We start from the raw sequence: 19373 nt of genomic DNA on the forward strand, positions 1-19373 counted from the left end.
GGAGGGTGATCTCAGATGAGGTGGTACATGGATGGTGATCTCAGATGAGGTGGTACGTGGAGGGTGATCTCAGATGAGGTGATACGTGGATGGTGATCTCAGATGAGGTGATAAGTGGATGGTGATCTCAGATGAGGTGATATGTGGATGGTGATCTCAGATGAGGTGGTACGTGGAGGGTGAACTCAGATGAGCTGATACGTGGATGGTGATCTCAGATGAGGTGATACGTGGAGGCTGATCTCCGATGAGGTGGTACTTGGAGGATGATCTCAGATGAGATGGTACATGGAGGGTGATCTCAGATGAGGTGGTACATGGAGGGTGATCTCAGATGAGATGATACGTGGATGGTGATCTCAGATGAGGTGATACGTGGATGGTGATCTCAGATGAGGTGATACGTGGATGTTGATCTCAGATGAGGTGGTACGTGGATGGTGATCTCAGATGAGGTGGTACGTGGATGGTGATCTCAGATGAGGTGGTACGTGGATGGTGATCTCAGATGAGGTGGTACGTGGAGGGTGATCTCAGATGTTAATACCCGTTGAATAGTGTAAATTTGTTGAGACCAGAGTTCAAAAATTGCCATAAATTGTTAGCTATAAACACAAGGTTTAAATATGATAGCTTGTTATGGAAGAATTCCATTTTTTTTTTTTTTTTGTAGAGACAGAATCTCTCTTTATGGCCCTCGATAGAGTGCCATGGCCTCACACAGCTCACAGCAACCTCCAACTCCTGGGCTTAAGCGATTCTTCTACCTCAGCCTCCCAAGTAGCTGGGACTACAGGCGCCTGCCACAATGCCCGGCTATTTTTTTTTTGGTTGCAGTTTGGCCGGGGCTGGGTTCGAACCCGCCACCCTCGGCATATTGGGCCAGCGCCTTACCGACTGAGCCACAGGCACCGCCCAGAATTCCATTTTTTTAAAACAAGTGGCAGATTTACTGCTCCTGAGAGAATTAAGGTTGAAAATGGCAGCTGGTCACACTAAGTTTGGTTTTGTGTTAGAATATGTGAAAAATGCTTCTTTAAAGTCAAATTTAAAATAAGCCATGAAACTAAACTTCCCCTGGCCCTATATTGCAATTTTTTTTGTTGGGGATTGGGGTAGAGACAGGATTCCTCTCTTGTCACCTAGGGCTAGAGTGGAACCTCAAATTATTGGGCTCAAGTGATCCTTTAGCCCCAGCCTTCTGAGTAGGTGGGACCACAGGTGCCACCACAGCTGGCTAGTTTTCTGTTTTTTGTAGAGACAGGATTTCACTTGTGCTGAGGCTATAGGTTGCAGTTTTCTAGTTTTCCTTGAGGACCCATCTCTGTTTTCGTTTAATCAGATAACTTATTTCTTATGTCTGAGAACAAAATGGCCTTGTGGTCTGTTGATTGCAAGGTAAGGACATTTTTGAAATGATGGTGGAGTTTCCCACCATATAAGCCTCTGGCATAAAACCAGAGACGTCATTTACATGTAGGACTTAGATCCCCGAGGAGAGCTCCATCCAGTGCACCTGGTACTTCCACACGTGTGACTAGACCACCAAAGAAAGTTAAACTTCACAGAGAAGGCCGAGAAAGGTAGATACTGCCCCTGGAGGAAAACGGGGTAGATAAAATAACCACAGCCAGAAGATTAACAAATCCAGTTTATTATAAAATGTACACAGAAATAGTTTCCATTAACTAAAACATGAAAATAACTTGCATTAAATAAAAGTAGAAAGGCAGAAAGGTTTGACTGTAGGAAAACTTTAATAAGAAATTAAATTAGCTTAATTAAATTAGCTGTGGGAAATTCTAGGAGTACAAATGTATCATTATTCATATAAATCTTATTAAAATGTCACTGTTGATTGACCAAGGTTTTAAATGGCAGTATTCAGGGTATGTGCACTAGGTCTGCAAATTAGTATTTTTCCCAAATGGAAGCAGATTAGTATCTCTTTAGGAGTTGAATGCTGCTTCCTGTTCAAATCTATTATCTTCTTTTTGATTGAAAATTGAAATACATTTAAAAAGTACAACGTGTTAGGACAGCTCCTGTGGCTCAAAGGAGTAGGGCACTGGCCCCATATACTGTACTGGAGGTGGTGGGTTCAAACCCAACCCCGGCCAAAAACTGCAAAAAAAAAAAAGTATAATGTGTTAGATTTTTCTAAAGTACAAAGTTGATTGTAGTGTGTGAAAATTTAGACTGTTTTCTAACTAGTATTTATAATAATAGCTTGAATATGTATTTTATAATTTTACTTGAATATTACATATCTATTAAAATTTAATTGTCTACTTGTACAGAATTTTAACTTCTTGAATATCTTCTAGTGGAGATGGCACTATGAGAAAAAACATTGATGTTTGGAAGAAGTGGAGCACCTTAAATAGTCTACAACTACATGGGTAAGTGAAACTTTGTGACTGGCAACCCAGTGAATGCATGACAGAGTGGGAAAGTTGGGTTGTGAAATTGTGTATCTTTCATTGTAAAACTGTAAATGTCAGAGAATGATCGCAAATAACAAGTTGTTTGTAAAACCTCTCAAGAGGGGTGGCGCCTGTGGCTCAAGGAGTAGGGCGCCGGTCCCATATGCCGGAGGTGGCGGGTTCAAACCCAGCCCTGGCCAAATAAATAAAAAAAAAAAAAAAAAAAAAAAAACCTCTCAAGAGGAGTAAATACAAATTGTATGTATTTCACATACGTATTTATTAAAAACACCTTTTATAAAACTCTTGGAATATTTTAAATGTGTTTTTTTCATGAAATAATCATTTACCTTTTAATGTCTTATTAATCTTTTTCCTCACCATTTTTGTCCCTTTTTGTTACTATTTTGGTTAACATTTTGATCTTTTCTTAGAAATATTTTTTGGGAGGGGGTTATGGCAAAAATTTTGTAAGAAAATTTGGAAAATTCCTTAAAAAAATTCTCATAAAGTAGTTATTTCTGTTAATATTTGGTGTATTATAGTGTTTTTCTATATTTAGGGATTTTTAAAATTCTTGTTCCAGGTAAGTTTGATTGTGCTGTCCATGGAGTTTTGTGTTCTTTTCATTTGACCTGAAAAATTACATGTTTCTTATAAGCAGGACTGTGTGTGATGAAGTGTACTGATCAGTATCTCCCACAAACAGCCCTGCTAAGGGGTTTTGCTTCTCTGTAAAATACTGTCTGCTGTTTTTGGGAAACAAAGGCAAAAGTTAGGATTAGAATAAGAAAAGGGCTACAGATTTTTCATAGAAAAGTCACATATTTGGGCCGGGTATGGTGGCTCATGACTGTAATCCTAGCACTCTGGGAGGCCAAGGCGGCTGGATTGTCTGAGCCAGAGCGAGACCCTGTCTGTAAAAATAGCTGGGTGTTGTCGCCGGCGCCTGTAGTTGTAGCTAGTCAGGAGGCTGACGCAGGAGTTTGAGGTGGCTGTGAACTGGAGTGATGCTGCAGCACTCTGCTGAGGGTGACAAAGTGAGACTCGCACAAAGAAAAAAAAAGAAAAGTTACATATTTGTACAACTGTAGAGATTTCTAAAAAATGAAATTATCTATTATGTTGAATTCAGTTGTTAATTAACTTTCTGCTTTGTTGTCATTGGGAAAGGTTAACTGAACAGTAAAAGCAATTGTGTAAATGAACACTTAATATAAATTTACTCTAACTTCATTTAGAACCTTAAAAAAATTTTTTATTGTGTTATAAAAGCTTGAAATAAGTAAGTGGCATAATTAATAATAGGTGCTTCTGGTAAAGGGTTGTGTGTGCTCTCTGTGATTAGTTCTGTCTTCCTGTGACCTAATGCCGACCCTTAGCTTACAGCTCCGTATTGCAACTCGAGGTGCTGAGCAGCTGGCGGAAGGCGGGAGGATGGTGTACTCCACCTGCTCCCTGAACCCCATCGAGGATGAAGCGGTCATAGCTTCTCTGCTGGAGAAAAGCGAAGGTAGTGAGCACCCCAGACATGACTGTGAAGAAAAGTTTGTAATTTTCAGAAAGGGCTTTTGCTAAAGAAAGGTGCATATTCCTGTAGGGCTTTCCCTGGGCATTTGCGCATGTGATACATAGTATAAAGCTCACCATCTGAATTATTTTCAGTCTACAGATCGGTGATGTTAGGTATATCCACATTGTTGTGCAACTATCTCCATCAACACTCACCTCTGTAACTCTTCATCTTGCAAAACTGAAACTCTGAGCTCATGAACAGTAACTCCTGTGACCCCCCTCCCTTGGCACTCACCAGCCCCTACTCTGTTTTCTGTCTGTTTTTGACTACTTGAGGTACCTCTTATAAGTGAAATCATAGAGTGTTTGTCTTTTTGTGACTGGCTTGTATTACTTAGTTCTGTGTCCTTAAAGTTCATTCAAGTTAACATGTGTCAGAATTTTATTCCTTTTTAAGGCTAAATAAATATTCCATTATATGAGTAAATTGCATTTTGTTTACCCATTAATCTTTCAATGGACAGTTGGGTTTCTACCATCTTTTGGCTGTTCTGAATAAAGCTGCTTTGAACACAGTATACACATATCTCTTTGAGAATATATCCCTAAAAGTGGAATTGCTGGATCATATGATAATTTATTTTTAGTTTTTTGAGGACTCTCTCTATACTGTTTTCTATATCATTGGATCATTTTATGTTCATCTAACCCAATGGTTCTCAACCTTTCTAATGCCGTGACCCTTTAATACAGTTCCTCATGTTTTGGTGACCCCCAACCATCAAATTATTTTCATTGCCACTTCATAACTGTAATTTTGCTACTGTTATGAGTCATAATGTAAATATCTGATATGCAGGATGTATTTTCATTGTTACAAAGGGGCTGCGACCCACAGGTTGAGAACCGCTGATCTAACTGGCGAGTATCTTGAACAAGGAAATGGCTGGCCACTCTGACTCCCAGCTGCAGGATATATATATGACAACCTTCTGAGCAGAGTTAGAGGCATGGATGGTACAACTCTGCAACACTTTTTCGTCTTAACAGCTTTATTGAGCTGTAATTTATATATTGTAACATTCATTCATTTTAAGTGTACAGTTCAGTGGTTTTTAATAATTTTACTGAGTTCGATACCCTTATCAGAGTCCAGTTTTAGGCCATTTCCATCATCCCAGAAGATCCCTCATGCCCATTAGCACTCCCTGTTCCCACCCCAGCCGCAGGCAGCCAGGATTCTACTTTCTGTCCTTGGGTTTTCTCTTCCTAGACATTTCCTGTAAGTGGAATTATACAATATGGAATCTTTTGTGTCTACTTTCTTTCACCGGACATAATGTACCTTAATTTTTTTTTTTTTTTGGCTATCTAGGTGCTTTAGAGCTTGCTGATGTGTCTTCTGAATTACCAGGGCTGAAATGGATGCCTGGAATCACACAGTGGAAGGTAATCTTTCTTCACAGACTTCAGTTCAAAGGAGCAGGTTCAGCTTAAGAGATTTAGAGTCATAAAAGTTTTAAAGCATGCATGTTTGGGTTACTTGAATACATTAGTATTCTACATCAGGTTATGCAGTTTAGAATCCAGTGGTATGCTTATACAAATGTGGAAAAGCTTTCTTGCCTTTATTTCACCTGTAGAAATCAGCTTTGAGACTCTCAGCCCAGTAAGGTAGCTCTGCTTTTGTGACATGTAATTTGGGGGATTTTTTTTGTAAAGATTGGTTTTGTTTTTATCTTGGCAAATAGCCTTCCTGTCTTTGGAGAGAATGAGAATCACCATTGTTATGTCTGAGAGCATTTACACTATTACTCTGTGATTTTTTTTTTTTTTTTTATTATTACATAGTACTGATAACCTAGAAATGTACCTTCTCATTTTGCAGGTGATGACAAAAGACGGACAGTGGTTTACAGATTGGGATGACGTCCCTCACAGCAGACATACCCAAATTCGACCCACCATGTTCCCACCTAAGGAGCCGGCCAAGTTGCAGGCGATGTACCTGGAGCGGTGGTCAGTGTGGGAGCTCTCCAGGGCAGGGGATGAGGAGGGCCCAGGTCCCTGGGGAGTGCTGGGCTCAGGATGAGCGGTAGCAGGCCAGCGACCTCCTAGGTGTGAGCTGCCCAGCAGGCACATTCACAGTGACTGTTAGTCCTGGCAGTAGGTGTTTGTAAATAGGGAAATTGGCTAGAACCTGAATGGTAATACTTTGGATACTTCATATTTCTTTTTCCCAAATATTACAGGGATACACACGCACACACAATTTAGTTACATAATTTGCTTTTGTACATTTTAAGTCCAAGTTAGAATAGTTCCCTTCACCCAGAATGTGCATCGTACCAGTTAGGTCTTCATTGAGCCAGCCCCTCCCCACTGATTCCCATTGAGTTGTGCGTTCACATGTGCAAATTGGGGTTGATCACCTAGTTCCAGTTTAGTACTGGTTACCTGTGGTGTTTACATTTCCATTCTTATGAAGCTTAACTTAGAAGAATGGTCTCCAGGTTGTTAAAAGATACTGGATCGTGGTTTTTTATGATGGCTGGGTATGCTGTGTGGGGCGTTTCCACATCCTTATAGTTGTGAATTGTGCTGCTGTAAACATTCGCGTGAAAGTGTCTTTTTGATTAATATACTTTTTTTTCCTTTTGGGTAAATACCTAGCAGTGGGATTGTTGGATCAAATGGTAGGTCTGCTTTTAGTTCTCAGAAGTGTCTCCACACCACTCTCCGCAGAGGTTGCGCTAGTCTGCAGTCCCACCAGCACGCGCCTCAGTGTCTCTGTCTCTGTGGCCACGCCAGCACTTGTTGTTTGGGGACTTGTTGATAAAAGCCCTTCTCACTATGGTTTTGATTTGCATTTCTCTGATGATTAGAGATGTTGAGTATTTTTTAATGTGATTGTTGACTATTTGTTTGCCTTCTTTTGAAAAATTTCTGTTCATGTCATTTGCCCACTTTTTGTTTGGGTTTTTCTCTTGCTGATTTGCTTGAGTTCTTTGTAGATTCTGGTTATCAGCCCTTTATTGGCTGGGTAGCAGGCAGGTATTTTCTCCTATTCCATAGGTTGTCTATTTAGACTATTGTGTTCTTAGCTGCGTCGAAGCTTTTTAACTTGATCAGGTCCCATTTGTTTGTTTTTGTTGTTGCTCTGGTTGCTGTTGAGAGCCTCTTCATGCACTTTTTGCCCAGGTTGATATCTGTACGAGTTTTCCAACATTTTCTTCTAGAATTGTTATAGTTCATGCTTAGGTTTAATCTTGTATTCATTATGAATTAATTTTTCTGAGTTGTGAGAGGTGTGGATACTGTTTCAGTCTTCTCATATAGCTGTTAAGTTTCCCCAGCACCGTTTATTGACTAGGGATTCTTTTTCGCAGTGTGTTTGTCTGCTTTGTCAGTGATCAGATGGAAATACAAGGGTGTTTTCATCTCTGGGTTCTCTGTTCTGATCCATAGATCTGTGTTTCTGTTTTTATGCCAGTACCATACTGTTTTGATTACTACAGTCTTGTATAGCTTGAACTTTTTAAAGATTATGCTTCGGCCATTCTGTGGGTGAGGGTTGCTTGAGTATTTGCAGCAAGACATGATTTTTTTTTTTTAATCATTTTTGTAGTATATGTTTAATACTAAAAGAATACATTTTTGGATCACTTAAAAAGTACGAATACATTTTTTTTTAGCCTTAGAATATTACCACATCATCAGAATACTGGAGGGTTCTTTGTGGCAGTATTAGTGAAAAAATCATCAATGCCATGGAATAAACGTCAGCCAAAGGTAAGTTTTTGTTTCTTTTTCTCAAAATAACATAGTATTTCATTTGTGCTTTTAAGACAAAACCTAAAACCTAGGAGTTTAGTGGGACAAGTGCAGAGCTTGAACAAGTAGGGAATTCATTTAGTTGCAAGTTTTCCTCCAAAGTGAATATTTCTTGTGGTATAGTTAGGTGGAAAGACAGTGTCTGGGGAATGCTCTGTGGCTCCAACAAGCCCCTAACTTCTGGGTCTGGTTTCCAGTGGGTGCTTGGTTTGGCCACTGGCAGAGCCCCTTCTGGCTGCAGGCGGGCCTGGCTTTACCTTGGCTGTAAGGAGTGATGAAAGACTTTGTCTAGGCCTGGCTAAAAATGTATGGCCTGACCTATTGCAAAGAATCTAAATTTGCCTGCCAGTTCCTTTCTGAGGCAGGCTGGGAAGCCGAGAAGTGCAGCTTTGGCACAGAGTTGTTAAATACAGACTATCCTCACCTTCTCCACGCTGGAGGGCATTACTGTATTAGTCCTAAGGAGCCTCCCATGATTCTGTGTAAGTCTGAAAATCTTTATTCTTTAAGATCCATGCTTGAAAATAGGACAAATAACACTTAGCTTTTGGAGAAACAAAAGGAAATAATCCTCAAAGAGCTCCAGTTGTTTTCTGGAGCACGGCTAGTCCAGATCAGCATCTGAAGGCTCACCTCCAGCTGGGAAGGGCGAGACTGCACACTTCTCGTTCACGTCACTGGGGCTTTTCTGTGAGGTTAGAAAGTGCTTCACTCTTAGGCCAAGAGTTTCACGAGGTGTCTTAACTCTGATGAATCCTGAATTTCCTTTTCAGGAGTAGAGCAGTGGACCCTTAGAGCAGCACTTCTGTTAGAAGTAGAATTCAAACCACATTAAGTAAGCTGGACACGGTGTGTCACACTTGTAATCCCAGCACTCTGGGAGGACAAGGTGGAAGGACTGCTTGAGCTCAGGAGGTCGAGACCAGCCTTAGCAAGAGCAAGACCCCATCTCTACTAAAAGTAGAAAACTAGCTGGGCGCTGTGGTGAGCGCCTATAGTCCATAAATACTCAGGAGGCTTGAGCCCAGGAGTTTGAGGCTATGAGCTAGGATACCACAGCGCTCTACCCAGGGGACAGAGTGAGACTCTGTCTCAAAAAAAACAGACCCACATAAGTAATTTAAATTTTGTAGCAGCCATGTTAAAAAATTGAATTTTTTTTTTTTTGAGACAGTGTCACTCTGTTGCCCAGGCTAGAGTGCCCTGCTTTTTGTGTGTAAATGAACTTCTTCCCTCTGACAGCTGCAGGGTAAGTCTGCAGAGAGCAGAGAAACCTCACAGTTGAGCCCTGCAGATCCCCCAGAAGGGAAACCTGTAGACTCCTCCAAGCTGGAAAGCCAGTCGGTCACAGGGACTGGTGAAGCAGAAATAAGTCAAACATCTGAGAATTTAGAGAATAATGGCAGCAAGAAAGATGGCGTATGTGGGTAAGAGAAAGGGTTGGTGATGGTCTAGTGTTTGCTCAGCCTCTTGGACTAAGGGGGACCCCCCTCCCAGCCCACCCCCCCACTGGAGGCTGGGTGGGTGGGTGTGAGCACGCAGTACATGCTGTGGAGTACAATGTGGGGGGCCGCCTCGGGTTGGCAGGTGTCGGCGTCTGCTTTCTGCTGCAAGACCCCTCGCCGGCCGCGTGAGTGCGGCGGAGTGGGGGGCAGGGGATGTGCTTTTGGTGTTTATATCCTGATCACAGATTTGTTTGTCTTATCCTAATTCCTTTTCTAGTCCTCCTCCTTCAAAGAAAATGAAGTTATTTGGATTTAAAGAAGACCCATTTGTGTTTATTCCTGAGGATGACCCACTCCTTCCCCCTATTGAGTAAGGGTTCCTTCAGCATTTTAAACTTGTCATTTGGGAAAATTTACGATAGGGCAGTAAGTGTGTGCTGACCACATTTAACCATTGTTTCATGTTTAGCACCGTGTGGGGTTTTGTACGTGTTAGAGCAGGAAGGCACCTTTGAGATGGTTTATTCAACCTTTCAATTTAAGGTGAAGAGAAAGCTTTACACAAAAAGAATGTGCAAAAATGGTAGGTGAAAAAACAGGACTGTGATTCTGAACGTGAGCTGCCCGGTCACAATCCTGTGCATAAATGCCCTAATGGAGCTGAGGGTCCAGTGGCCAGGGCTGCCCGGTTCAGAGCCTGCTGAGGAGTGCATAGTGGCGGGGTGGTGCTGGTTACTTACTGATAGTGTAGGCAGAGCACGGGGAAAGTGCTCAGGAGCACAGCGTCAGCCTCGGGTGTTTCTTACTCATGAGTTTTAGTGTGTCTGTACCAGAGGGGCCACTGTATTGTCTTTTGGATAATTGGTCCTTTGTATAAGTCTCAAAAGAAGTGCCCTCAGGTCCTCGTCCCTGGAGCAGCTGCTGACGCAGAGTAGCTGTGCTTGTTAATGTAAGTCCTGGGTTAGTTGTACTGGAGGTTCCTAGTGAGGGGGGTGAAGCTCAGAAGGTGGGTTCAGGGTGGAGCCTGCTGCCCTCGCACCACACTGCAGGCTGTAGGAGAGAGGATGTTTGGAGATAATCTGCCAGGTTTTGAACTAGTATTAATAGCACTCTTTGGTTTACAGGAGATTTTATGCATTGGATCCTTCATTCCCAAAGATGAATTTGTTAACTCGGACTACAGAAGGGAAGAAGAGGCAACTGTACATGGTTTCTAAGGAGCTGAGAAACGTGCTGTTGAACAACAGTGAGAGGATGAAGGTGCCTGGCCAGGGATGGGCATGCAGCCTTCCCCACCTGCAGTGGGGGCTTAGGGCTCCAAGCCTGCCCTGTGGTTTCAGAGCAGTTGGTCAGCATGGGGCTGAAGGGTCCCACCAGGTCCCTCCTAAATCTGGTGGCATGTGTCCTTCCATCAGATGTGCCCCTATCCTCTAGACAAGCCTCAGTGCGGTTCCCACAACTTGGCCTCCTGAGAGAGGGCATAGGGTTTGAGGACTGCAACTGCCACTGCTCCTGTGGCCCTTGTGATTTGTCCTTTTAGATGTTTTCCTTAGAACTTCGCCACTTTAGGGCCCCTTTTCCATTGTGTCACTACACTCTGAGGGCATTACCCCTTTTGCCTGTTTGTTTAATGCAGGTCACTAATGCTCTGAGGCATCCTCAAAGTGAGAACAGTTTTTGTAACTATCCTAAGACAAGATCTACATGTTCACTTATCTCTTGGGGGTGACTTGTGACAGCATCCTTGCCTTTGGTAGCCCACGAAATGTGTGCTTACGTATTCTTGGGTTTTCAAAGTTCCTGGTTTTAATTTCTGGTATGGTGATAGTCTATACCTGTGAGCCACATGCACAGAAGTGGTTAGTTAGTATCTGTGGTTCTGGAACCCCTGTCAGAGGCAGGTGCTTCTTGGTGGTTTCCCGTTCCTCCTCTTCCAGCAGCTTCCTCCCCACAGCTTTGCCTCCTCATAGCAGAGGGATTTTCTGGTTTTCCTGAGTTTGTGCGTGTTTCAACTGATGTTTTCCCTTACAGGTGATTAACACAGGGATAAAAGTCTGGTGTCGAAATAACAGTGGTGAAGAGTTTGATTGTGCTTTCCGGTTGGCACAGGAGGTAATTTGGGAACTTGATTAACAAGCCCTGACTCTCCAGGATGCAGTTGGGAGTCCACTGGGCTTTACAGTGGCCATCTCCTGTCTGCAGGTGCAGGTGGCTGCACTTCCAGGGCACTGGCTTCCTCCTCCTGGGGTGGGGGTGTAGCGAGGCCTGGGCACAGGAGGTCCCTGAGAGTGGGTGATTATTGTCATTCACAATGGTGTCCTATTGCCTTTGGTAGCCCACGAAATGTGTGCTTACGTAAAAAAAGATTTTTCTTTTTATTTCCACAGGGAATATATACATTGTATCCATTCATTAATTCAAGAATTATTACTGTGTCAATGGAAGACGTTAAGATACTATTGACTCAGGAAAATCCGTTTTTTAGAAAACTCAGCGGTGAGACATACAGTCAAGCCAAGGACCTGGGTGAGCAGTTTGAGTTGTGTGGAGGCGTGACTCAGATTACTTGTATAAGGACAGTGAAAATCAAGTGTTTGTGGGTTTTTTGGCATATTGAGCATATGTTTTAGTCTACTGTAGCTCTCTTCTCATTGATTACATCAATTTTCAAAGGTTTTTGTGGAATCGTGATTGACACCTTGAAATGGTCAGGATCAGAGGCATTCCCTGGGGGTTGCACTATGTCCCTGGGCCCTGGAGATCACTTGGTGGGGCACAGCAGCCCGCGTGAGCCCACGAGGTGTGTGGGGTAGGCCTGTGTGCACAGCCCTGTCCAGGCTCCTGCTCCACTGCCTGTCAGTGTCCGCAGGTCCCTGGGGCTTGGGTCCATCTGTGTTGGCAGGTATGCTGGGGACAAGACCAGCTAACGCCAGTATCTGGGTCGTTGGTTAACCGTCCTTGTTAAAGGAAAATAACAACAGCCCATTGTCCATTTTGCCGGCCGGCTGGGCAGGCTGCTGGTGGGTTGTTGTTTTTACGTTTCATAAACTTCCCTTCAGATCACTCCAGGGACATTTCTCCCTAAATGGGAAAATGATTTTGCCAAGCTGTTCCAGTTTGTTTTTTTCTTGTTCTCATTCTTGTTCATTTGTTACGACTTACTGTTCAATGTTTCTGACTTGGCCTGATGAAACCACACGACCGGGTTACTGCAGTGGTGTGGTCGGGTCTTGAGAGCCTGCGGAGCCTGAGCTGTGCCTGGTGCCTGTTTCCTGCTGGCATCTCCTCGGGCGACCTCCACAATTTAATGTAGAGATGATTTTAAGGAATGAGGGAACTGTTTGTACTTGTTTTCTTTAATCCTACATTTAGGTGATTGTGGTATTATTTTTTACTATTTTCCTGGGAGTTGGTGCTATAGATTGTTTTATCTCAAATTTTGAGAACTGACCAGTAGTGAACTCCCAGGCTCCCTGCCACCCTGAGTGACCTGCAGTCACTTCACCTTAAACCCTGAAGGTTGTTGCTTCGGCCCTCCTCCAGGACATTCTCGGTGCCCTGCCAGGACTTGGCTTCATGCTCAGAAGGCCTGTCCTTCCATCCAGGTCCTCCAGCCGAGGCTGTGATTTGTTCCCTCTCGTCAAAGTGCTTCATAGCACTGGGCACATGAACATGTGTGTCGTAGGTGCCCCACCCGGGAAGTTGGCAAACGTGTGTCTGTTTCTCTTCCAGCAAAGGGAAGCATCGTGCTGAAGTATGAACCGGATCCCACGTAAGTCAGTGTGGGCCTTGTGTTAGATGCCACCTTGTCGGCTATGTAGGGATGTGTTGGTGAGGGAAGCCGTGTGGTAGGGTGGAGCTTCAGGACCTCAGGGCCTTCTATGATTGTTCCTGGAAGGTAGGATTGTGAGAACCTCAGGCCTGGAAGATTCTTGTAGGTCTTCATGAAGGTACATTTTAATAAAACACTTGGGCCAAATGTATTTTTACTTATAGGGAATAAAACATGTAGTGCTTATTCTTTTTTTTTTTTTTTTTTTTTTTTTTTTGCAGTTTTTGGCCGGGGCTGGGTTTGAACCCACCACCTCTGGTATGTGGGGCTGGCGCCCTACCCCTTTGAGCCACAGGCGCCACCTAATAGTGCTTATTCTTTAAGCATTAGAATTTAAGTCAAATTTCCGTCTAATGCAGCTTAAATGTAAAGATTGGGCAGTTCAGTGAGGTTGCATTCTTTGTCGCAATCTTCAGTTCATACAGTGTGTGCTGGTCACCTGTACACATCAGCTGGGATGTGGGGTGCACAGTTACAGGTGTGGTCTCCCTAGATTCTCACGGGAGTCTTTGGAGCAGTAGGTGCTGGTGTCAGCAACACTTGCCAGGTGAGGACATCAGGGAGCAGCAGCATTACGGGGCTTGCTGGGAGCACCTTGGCTCAAAAGAGTGTCGGGATCAGGATCTCACCAGTGACAACTACACCATTTTTAAGAGGAGGAAATAAAATGGGGTGCAGGGCTGAGTGGGTTTGAGAGGTGGTTGGGGAGAGCCACGGTGCAGGTTTTCTTGGCAAGTCTGCATTGGATCCCGGCTGAAGGATGAGCAGGAACTGCCCAGGGGCGGGCTGGGCGGCTGTGTGATGGGGATCAGGGCGTGGCTGTGAGGAAGGAGAACACACAGTAAGGCGGGAACCCCTGCTTGACCAACCACTTGTGAAGGGCAGCCTGCATGGCAGATGCGGACTGTCACCTCTGCTCGGGGGTGGGGGGTTAAGTGGATGGCTGCACCAGCACAGGCAGCGCTGCACACTGGGAGCAGGGACGGCATGTGCCGGCAGGGCTCACCACACTGGGACTCACTACATACCCAAGTAGATGAAGCTCTGGGTGTTGAAGGGATGCGTGGGTCCCACACCTGCCCTGTGCTCACCGGAATTGTGACTTTGGGAAAGTCACCTGGCTCCAAGTAGAATGTGAGGAGCATGGGACAAATGCCTCTCACTCATTCGGGTGGGGAGCAGGCAGGACTTGACACTGGAGGAGGACAGATGTGTTAGCACTGGAGGTGCTTGGACTCCGCAGGGGTGGGGGCTGCTCAGTGGCCAACTTGGAGGAAAGGCTCCCGAAGGGCATTGGTTTTATTTGAGACACGAAGAAGGACCCAGGGTCACAGGTTCAAATGTTTCCCTAGTAGTTTTTGTGGGTTTGTGGATATTTTGTTTTTTGTGGGGTTGCATGTACATCTCCTTAGATGCTATTTTGAGAATGTTCACCACTTACAAGAAGCTGCTTTGTTTGTAGGAATCCTGATGCCCTTCAGTGTCCCATCGTGTTGTGTGGATGGCGTGGAAAGGCCTCCATTCGAACGTTTGTGCCCAAGAATGAACGGCTTCATTACCTCAGGATGATGGGGCTGGAGGTGTTGGCAGAAAAGAAGAAAGAAGGGGCCAGTGAAGCAAATTATAGTACAGGCACTGCTGGGCAGCTGGAGAGCGAGGTGGGCGAGGAGCAGAGAGCAGAGGCTGAAGCCGGCAGCCCGGATGCTACAGGCGGTGACCCGCCTGGGGCCCAGCCATCCCGGTGAGCAGGCCCAGGCAGGTCGGCACCTTGGTCAGCATCTTCGGAAACCAAATCCAGAACTATTTTGACATAGAAAGTGTGTATTTTTAAAGATGCAGACCCGTTGGGTGATAGGAACGGTCTGAGTAATCGCTGCTTTGGTGTGGAGCTCACAGCGGGACCCTTCGGGCACCTGAGAAGCTGCTCATTGTATCAGTGCTCAGTGTCCTTGGCCAGGGCGGGTCTGGTGTGTCTGTGGCTGGTAATTGACTTTCACTGTTAGTCATACTTATGTCAAGAAATAAAAGCGTAGAAATTTCAGGTCCATTTTATTAAGCCTATATTGGTCTTAAAGTCCAATATTTTTTAAATTATTATTTATAGAAAGAATCTGTACCTGAGAATTGTCGGGAAACTATAGTATGAGCTTTAACAGTCGTATCTGGCTGCACAGTAGCCGTGTGACATGAATATGCAGAGGGGCTTCTCTGAGGCCTTCAATGACTTCTGTGCCTTTTGTAATAAAGGGTAAAACAAAACATTTCTCAGAGGAAGAGCTGTATCACGAATTGTTATACTAATTATGAGGAGATTTTATGTACTTTTATTGAATGAAGTGATTTGCAGTTTTTATTTTTAAATGGGATTTGGGATCCTTGGAATATTTAAATAAAGTTATTAATGATGTATATATGCGTACAACTTTGTTTTTTGCCCTTAGGAGGCAGAATGAACTATTGTTTTGCTAAAAGACAGGGTTAGAATTGCAGCCTCCTTTTTTAATCTAGTAAAAGCCGTGAAGCTGGTCAGCTGTCTGGCAAGAAGCATCGCCCTGGGTGCTTTCCTATGGCACGGCCCTCTTCTGCCTGGGGATGTAAGACAGACTTGGGGGGACAGCGGGAGGGCTCCAGGCCTGGGGCAGGTTCCCTCAGAACTGGCTGGTGGACCTGTCCCTGATGCCGATGGGTAGGAGCTGCCTGGCCACCTCAGTCGGTCACACTCAATGACTGGTTCTGGGGCTGGTGACACAGTTTATCAAGACAATTTTAAAACTTCAGTATCTTGAGTCAGCGTGGTGGGTAGGCCGCAGGACAGCACCTGGTCTCGGCGGTGACCAGCACAGTTGAGGTGATCAGTCTGCAAACAGACTGCACGTTGCATTGGGCTGACTCATCTCCTGTGTCTGTTTTGAAAAACTTTTTAACTCTTGGCTTTAAAAGCTATTTGCCTCTCACCTGCATTGCCCTTTTTTTAACCTCTGAACGAGCATTTCTGTGTCTGTGTGTGTATATGTGCCATAATCTTTTCTGAACCATTTGACAGTGACTGCAGACAGGTGCCCCTTACTACTTTGGTGTATCTGTCCTATAGAGAAAGCCCTCTTAACTGCTTACAGCACAAGCGTCAGCAGGAGCGTTTAGCGTAAGGTCACAGCTAACCAGTGTGGCCTGCCTTTGGCTGTCTTGTCTCGAGTTCACTCCCACCTGGAATAGTCCCAGTCTGTCTGTGGTGACCTAGACAGTTTGAGGGGTACAGGCCAGTTATTCTGCAGAATGTTCTTCAGTTCTGGTGTTTGGTCTAACATGTCCCCATGATTATCTGTTTTTGGTGAGAATAGCACAGAGACGGTGTGGAGTCAGGAGGCTCAGGATGTTGACTTTTCTCCTTGTACTGTTGACAGTTTTACTCAATTAGGTGGTGCCTGCCTTCCATGCTTCTCCACATTAGTATTCTGCAGGGAGATATTTCAAGACTATTCCTATTTCGCATCAAACTTTTAACTATCAACTTTGGCATCACCTGATTATTTTTGTCTCAAACAGCATTTACCATGTAGCTGCAAAATAACAATTTTCTGCTTTGTTATCCTTCCTGCTAATTTAGATTCCATTCTGCATGCATTAAGCACCTTCTCTATTCATTTATATCAGTAGAGAATCAAGGTTGCTATCTTTTTCAATTAGTTCTAATCTGTTAACTGTCATTTATTTTGATGCTCCAGTTGTTCCTGAAAGGCCAGCCAGTGGGAGCTGCTTCTAGTTGGTCCCAGGGTCCTATGTGTCCCCATCATCCTACTTTCTGGGACAAGAAAGATCCTGGAGGGACTCCGAGAGCCCTTATGGAGTTTGATAGTAAGACACCAAGATCTGGTGGCAGATGTGTGCATGCTACTGTGGGGCCCTTTCTTACAGACCTCTGTGCGGGTGTAACTAGGCAGTACATGTTCCTGTGTGTGCACTTACATGTAGTCATCCACTGGTGTCCGTGGGGGTTCCACAACCCTCTGCAAATACCAAAATCGATGGATACGCAAGTCCCTGATGTAAAGGGATGCAGTGTTTGTATATCATGTCTGCATATCCTCCTGTAGATGTTAGATCATCTCTAGATGACTTAAAATACCTAAAACAGGTAAATACTATGAAAATATAGTGTATTATTGAGGGAAATGACAAGGAGAAATCTATACGTTCAGTGCAGATGAGACCATGTTTTATATACTTTCCACCTGCAGTTGGGTGAATCCACGGGAGCAGAGCCCCTGGATACAGAGGCTGGCTGAGGATGTCCACGTAGTCCACCTGTGTTCTTAGCCTCGTTGAAGACCACATCATGCAGTGCCTCCGCTTCAGCAAGCGGGGATTTCCTGCAGGCACAGAGGGAATCTCTCAGCTACGTGCCTAGATTTCCCCATGGTTTCTACATGATTGTTCAAACCTCACATATACTAATTCGCCACTTTTAATGAGGCCAACACCTCAGACTCTGGCACTCCAAAAACTCACTGGGTGTGCGAGGGCCAAAACTCCATCACCTTTCCTCCACCCACTGTCCAGCAACACTTGCCAGCCCTGTCCCTAGACTGAGCGTGCTGGGCACAGGGGATCTGGTGCCACCTAGGTGCAGAGGAGTGTAGTGACTGCACACCTTTCTCCCTCAGTCCCAGGACGTTTAGGGTGGCAGACCACGGTCTCTAGAGGGTGATCCTGGAAGAAGCTTCTCTGGGGAACCTGTGTAGGTCTAGAAAGGCCCTAAGGATAGTGGTCCCCTGCAGGGACACTCAAAGATGGCTAGTGGCTCCAAGGTGGATTATCATACATCTGAGAACAGCCTCTAGCTTTGAATATAGATTGGAGCAAACAAAGCAACTAGCAAGAAGTACAGAATACGCAGGGAGAAAACTTGTTTAAAAATCCTGTTTATTGATAAATAAGGTGGAAATGATGGATGATGGTGTATGGCTAAGCCTGATGAAACTTTAAAAAACAAGAGAAGAGTGTTCTTCCCACGAATTCTTCCCCTGAAGTCCTTCCTTCTGCCCTTCCCTACTCCCTCCCCCCCTTTTCCTTTTCAGTGGCATCATTGTCATCTCACTGCTCAAGCCACCTCTGGCTCGGCCTCCCAGAGAGCTAAGAGTATAGGTGTGAGCTACTGGGCTTCTTTCTCTAGTTTTAACCAACACTTTGGCAAGGATCTGCTGCCCAAAGAATGCAATGCAGAAAAGACATTGAAGGATTTTTCGCTCCTACCCAGACAGGCTTGTCTATGCCCAGGGCCCCTTGAATTCCTCCCCTGAGTCTAGAATAGTGGTTGCCTCACCATGGGTTGGGTATAAACAGGAGACAAACTTTTCACTTAAAACCCTTTGAATTTTGCAATACTTGGAAGACGAGTAAAATAAATTTCCTAAAAAAGAATGACAAGCATAACATTGACCCAACAAGTTAACTTTGCGCCCATGCAGACGTGTGGATGTGTCTGCAGTGTTGTTGGAGGCAACGTGGTTTGTAACAGCCCCCTGGCATCTGTGACCAGGGCACTGGGACGTGAATGGTACAGGGCCACTGAGGGGAACGCTGTGGCCACCAAACGGGTTGAAGCAGCCGTGTTGTGGAGGCTAAAGGTTGCTGAGAGAGAGAGGAAGGGAAAGAGCAGGGAAGTGTCTGCTCTGCTGCCATTTGTGTAACGGGGACACACTTCGAACTTGCATAAATAAAAGAAGTTGACAAAATTGGTTGCCTGGGGTGGGGGGGATAATCTACTGTAGCCTCAGGCCAAAATTCAGAAAAAGATTTTATTTTATTTATTTATTTTATTTTTTTCAGAGACAAAGTCATACTCTCGCCCTTGGTAGAGTGCTATGGCATCACAGCTCACAGCAACCTCCAACTTCTGGGCCCAGGCAATTCTTTTGCTTCAGCCTCCCGAGTAGCTGGGACTACAGGCACCCACCACAACACCCGGCTATTTTTTTGTTGCAGTTTGGCCAGGAGCTGGGTTTGAACCTGCCACCCTCAGTACATGGGCCCAGCGCCCTACCTACTGAGCCACAGGCACCACCCCAGAAAAAGATTTTAAATACAGATGTGCCTCAACTTGTGACAGGCTGTATCCTGAGTCAAAAATGGATGTAATATTCCTAACCTGCCAAAACTCACAGCCTGTCTATCCTGCCTTAAACGTGCTCAGAACACTTGCATTAGCCTGTGGTTGGGAAAGTCACCTGGCAGAGCAGCCCACTGGGGCAGTCCCTACAGGGGGTGGTGGTCTCCCTTGGAGCTAGCATGGCTAACCGGGGCTGCATGGAAACCATTGCAGGT

The 19373-nt window shown here is 44.8% G+C and overlaps 1 protein-coding gene across 1 annotated transcript in view; it reads left to right on the plus strand.

Moving 5' to 3' along the window:
- NSUN2 (NOP2/Sun RNA methyltransferase 2) overlaps nucleotides 1-15455 on the plus strand; it is a 28373-nt gene extending 12918 nt beyond the window's left edge. Inside the window, exons 8-19 of the mRNA XM_053593172.1 lie at nucleotides 2328-2402; nucleotides 3809-3939; nucleotides 5317-5390; nucleotides 5830-5960; nucleotides 7637-7733; nucleotides 9018-9202; nucleotides 9498-9590; nucleotides 10345-10480; nucleotides 11252-11332; nucleotides 11608-11746; nucleotides 12953-12992; nucleotides 14515-15455. Coding sequence (XP_053449147.1) covers nucleotides 2328-2402; nucleotides 3809-3939; nucleotides 5317-5390; nucleotides 5830-5960; nucleotides 7637-7733; nucleotides 9018-9202; nucleotides 9498-9590; nucleotides 10345-10480; nucleotides 11252-11332; nucleotides 11608-11746; nucleotides 12953-12992; nucleotides 14515-14797 — 1465 coding nt within the window. The 3' untranslated portion in view covers nucleotides 14798-15455. The remainder of the gene's footprint in view (nucleotides 1-2327; nucleotides 2403-3808; nucleotides 3940-5316; nucleotides 5391-5829; nucleotides 5961-7636; nucleotides 7734-9017; nucleotides 9203-9497; nucleotides 9591-10344; nucleotides 10481-11251; nucleotides 11333-11607; nucleotides 11747-12952; nucleotides 12993-14514) is intronic.
- The last annotated feature ends 3918 nt before the right edge of the window (nucleotides 15456-19373 follow it).

This window comes from Nycticebus coucang, chromosome 1 (assembly GCF_027406575.1).
Source record: "Nycticebus coucang isolate mNycCou1 chromosome 1, mNycCou1.pri, whole genome shotgun sequence".
NCBI classification, from domain to species: domain Eukaryota; kingdom Metazoa; phylum Chordata; class Mammalia; order Primates; family Lorisidae; genus Nycticebus; species Nycticebus coucang.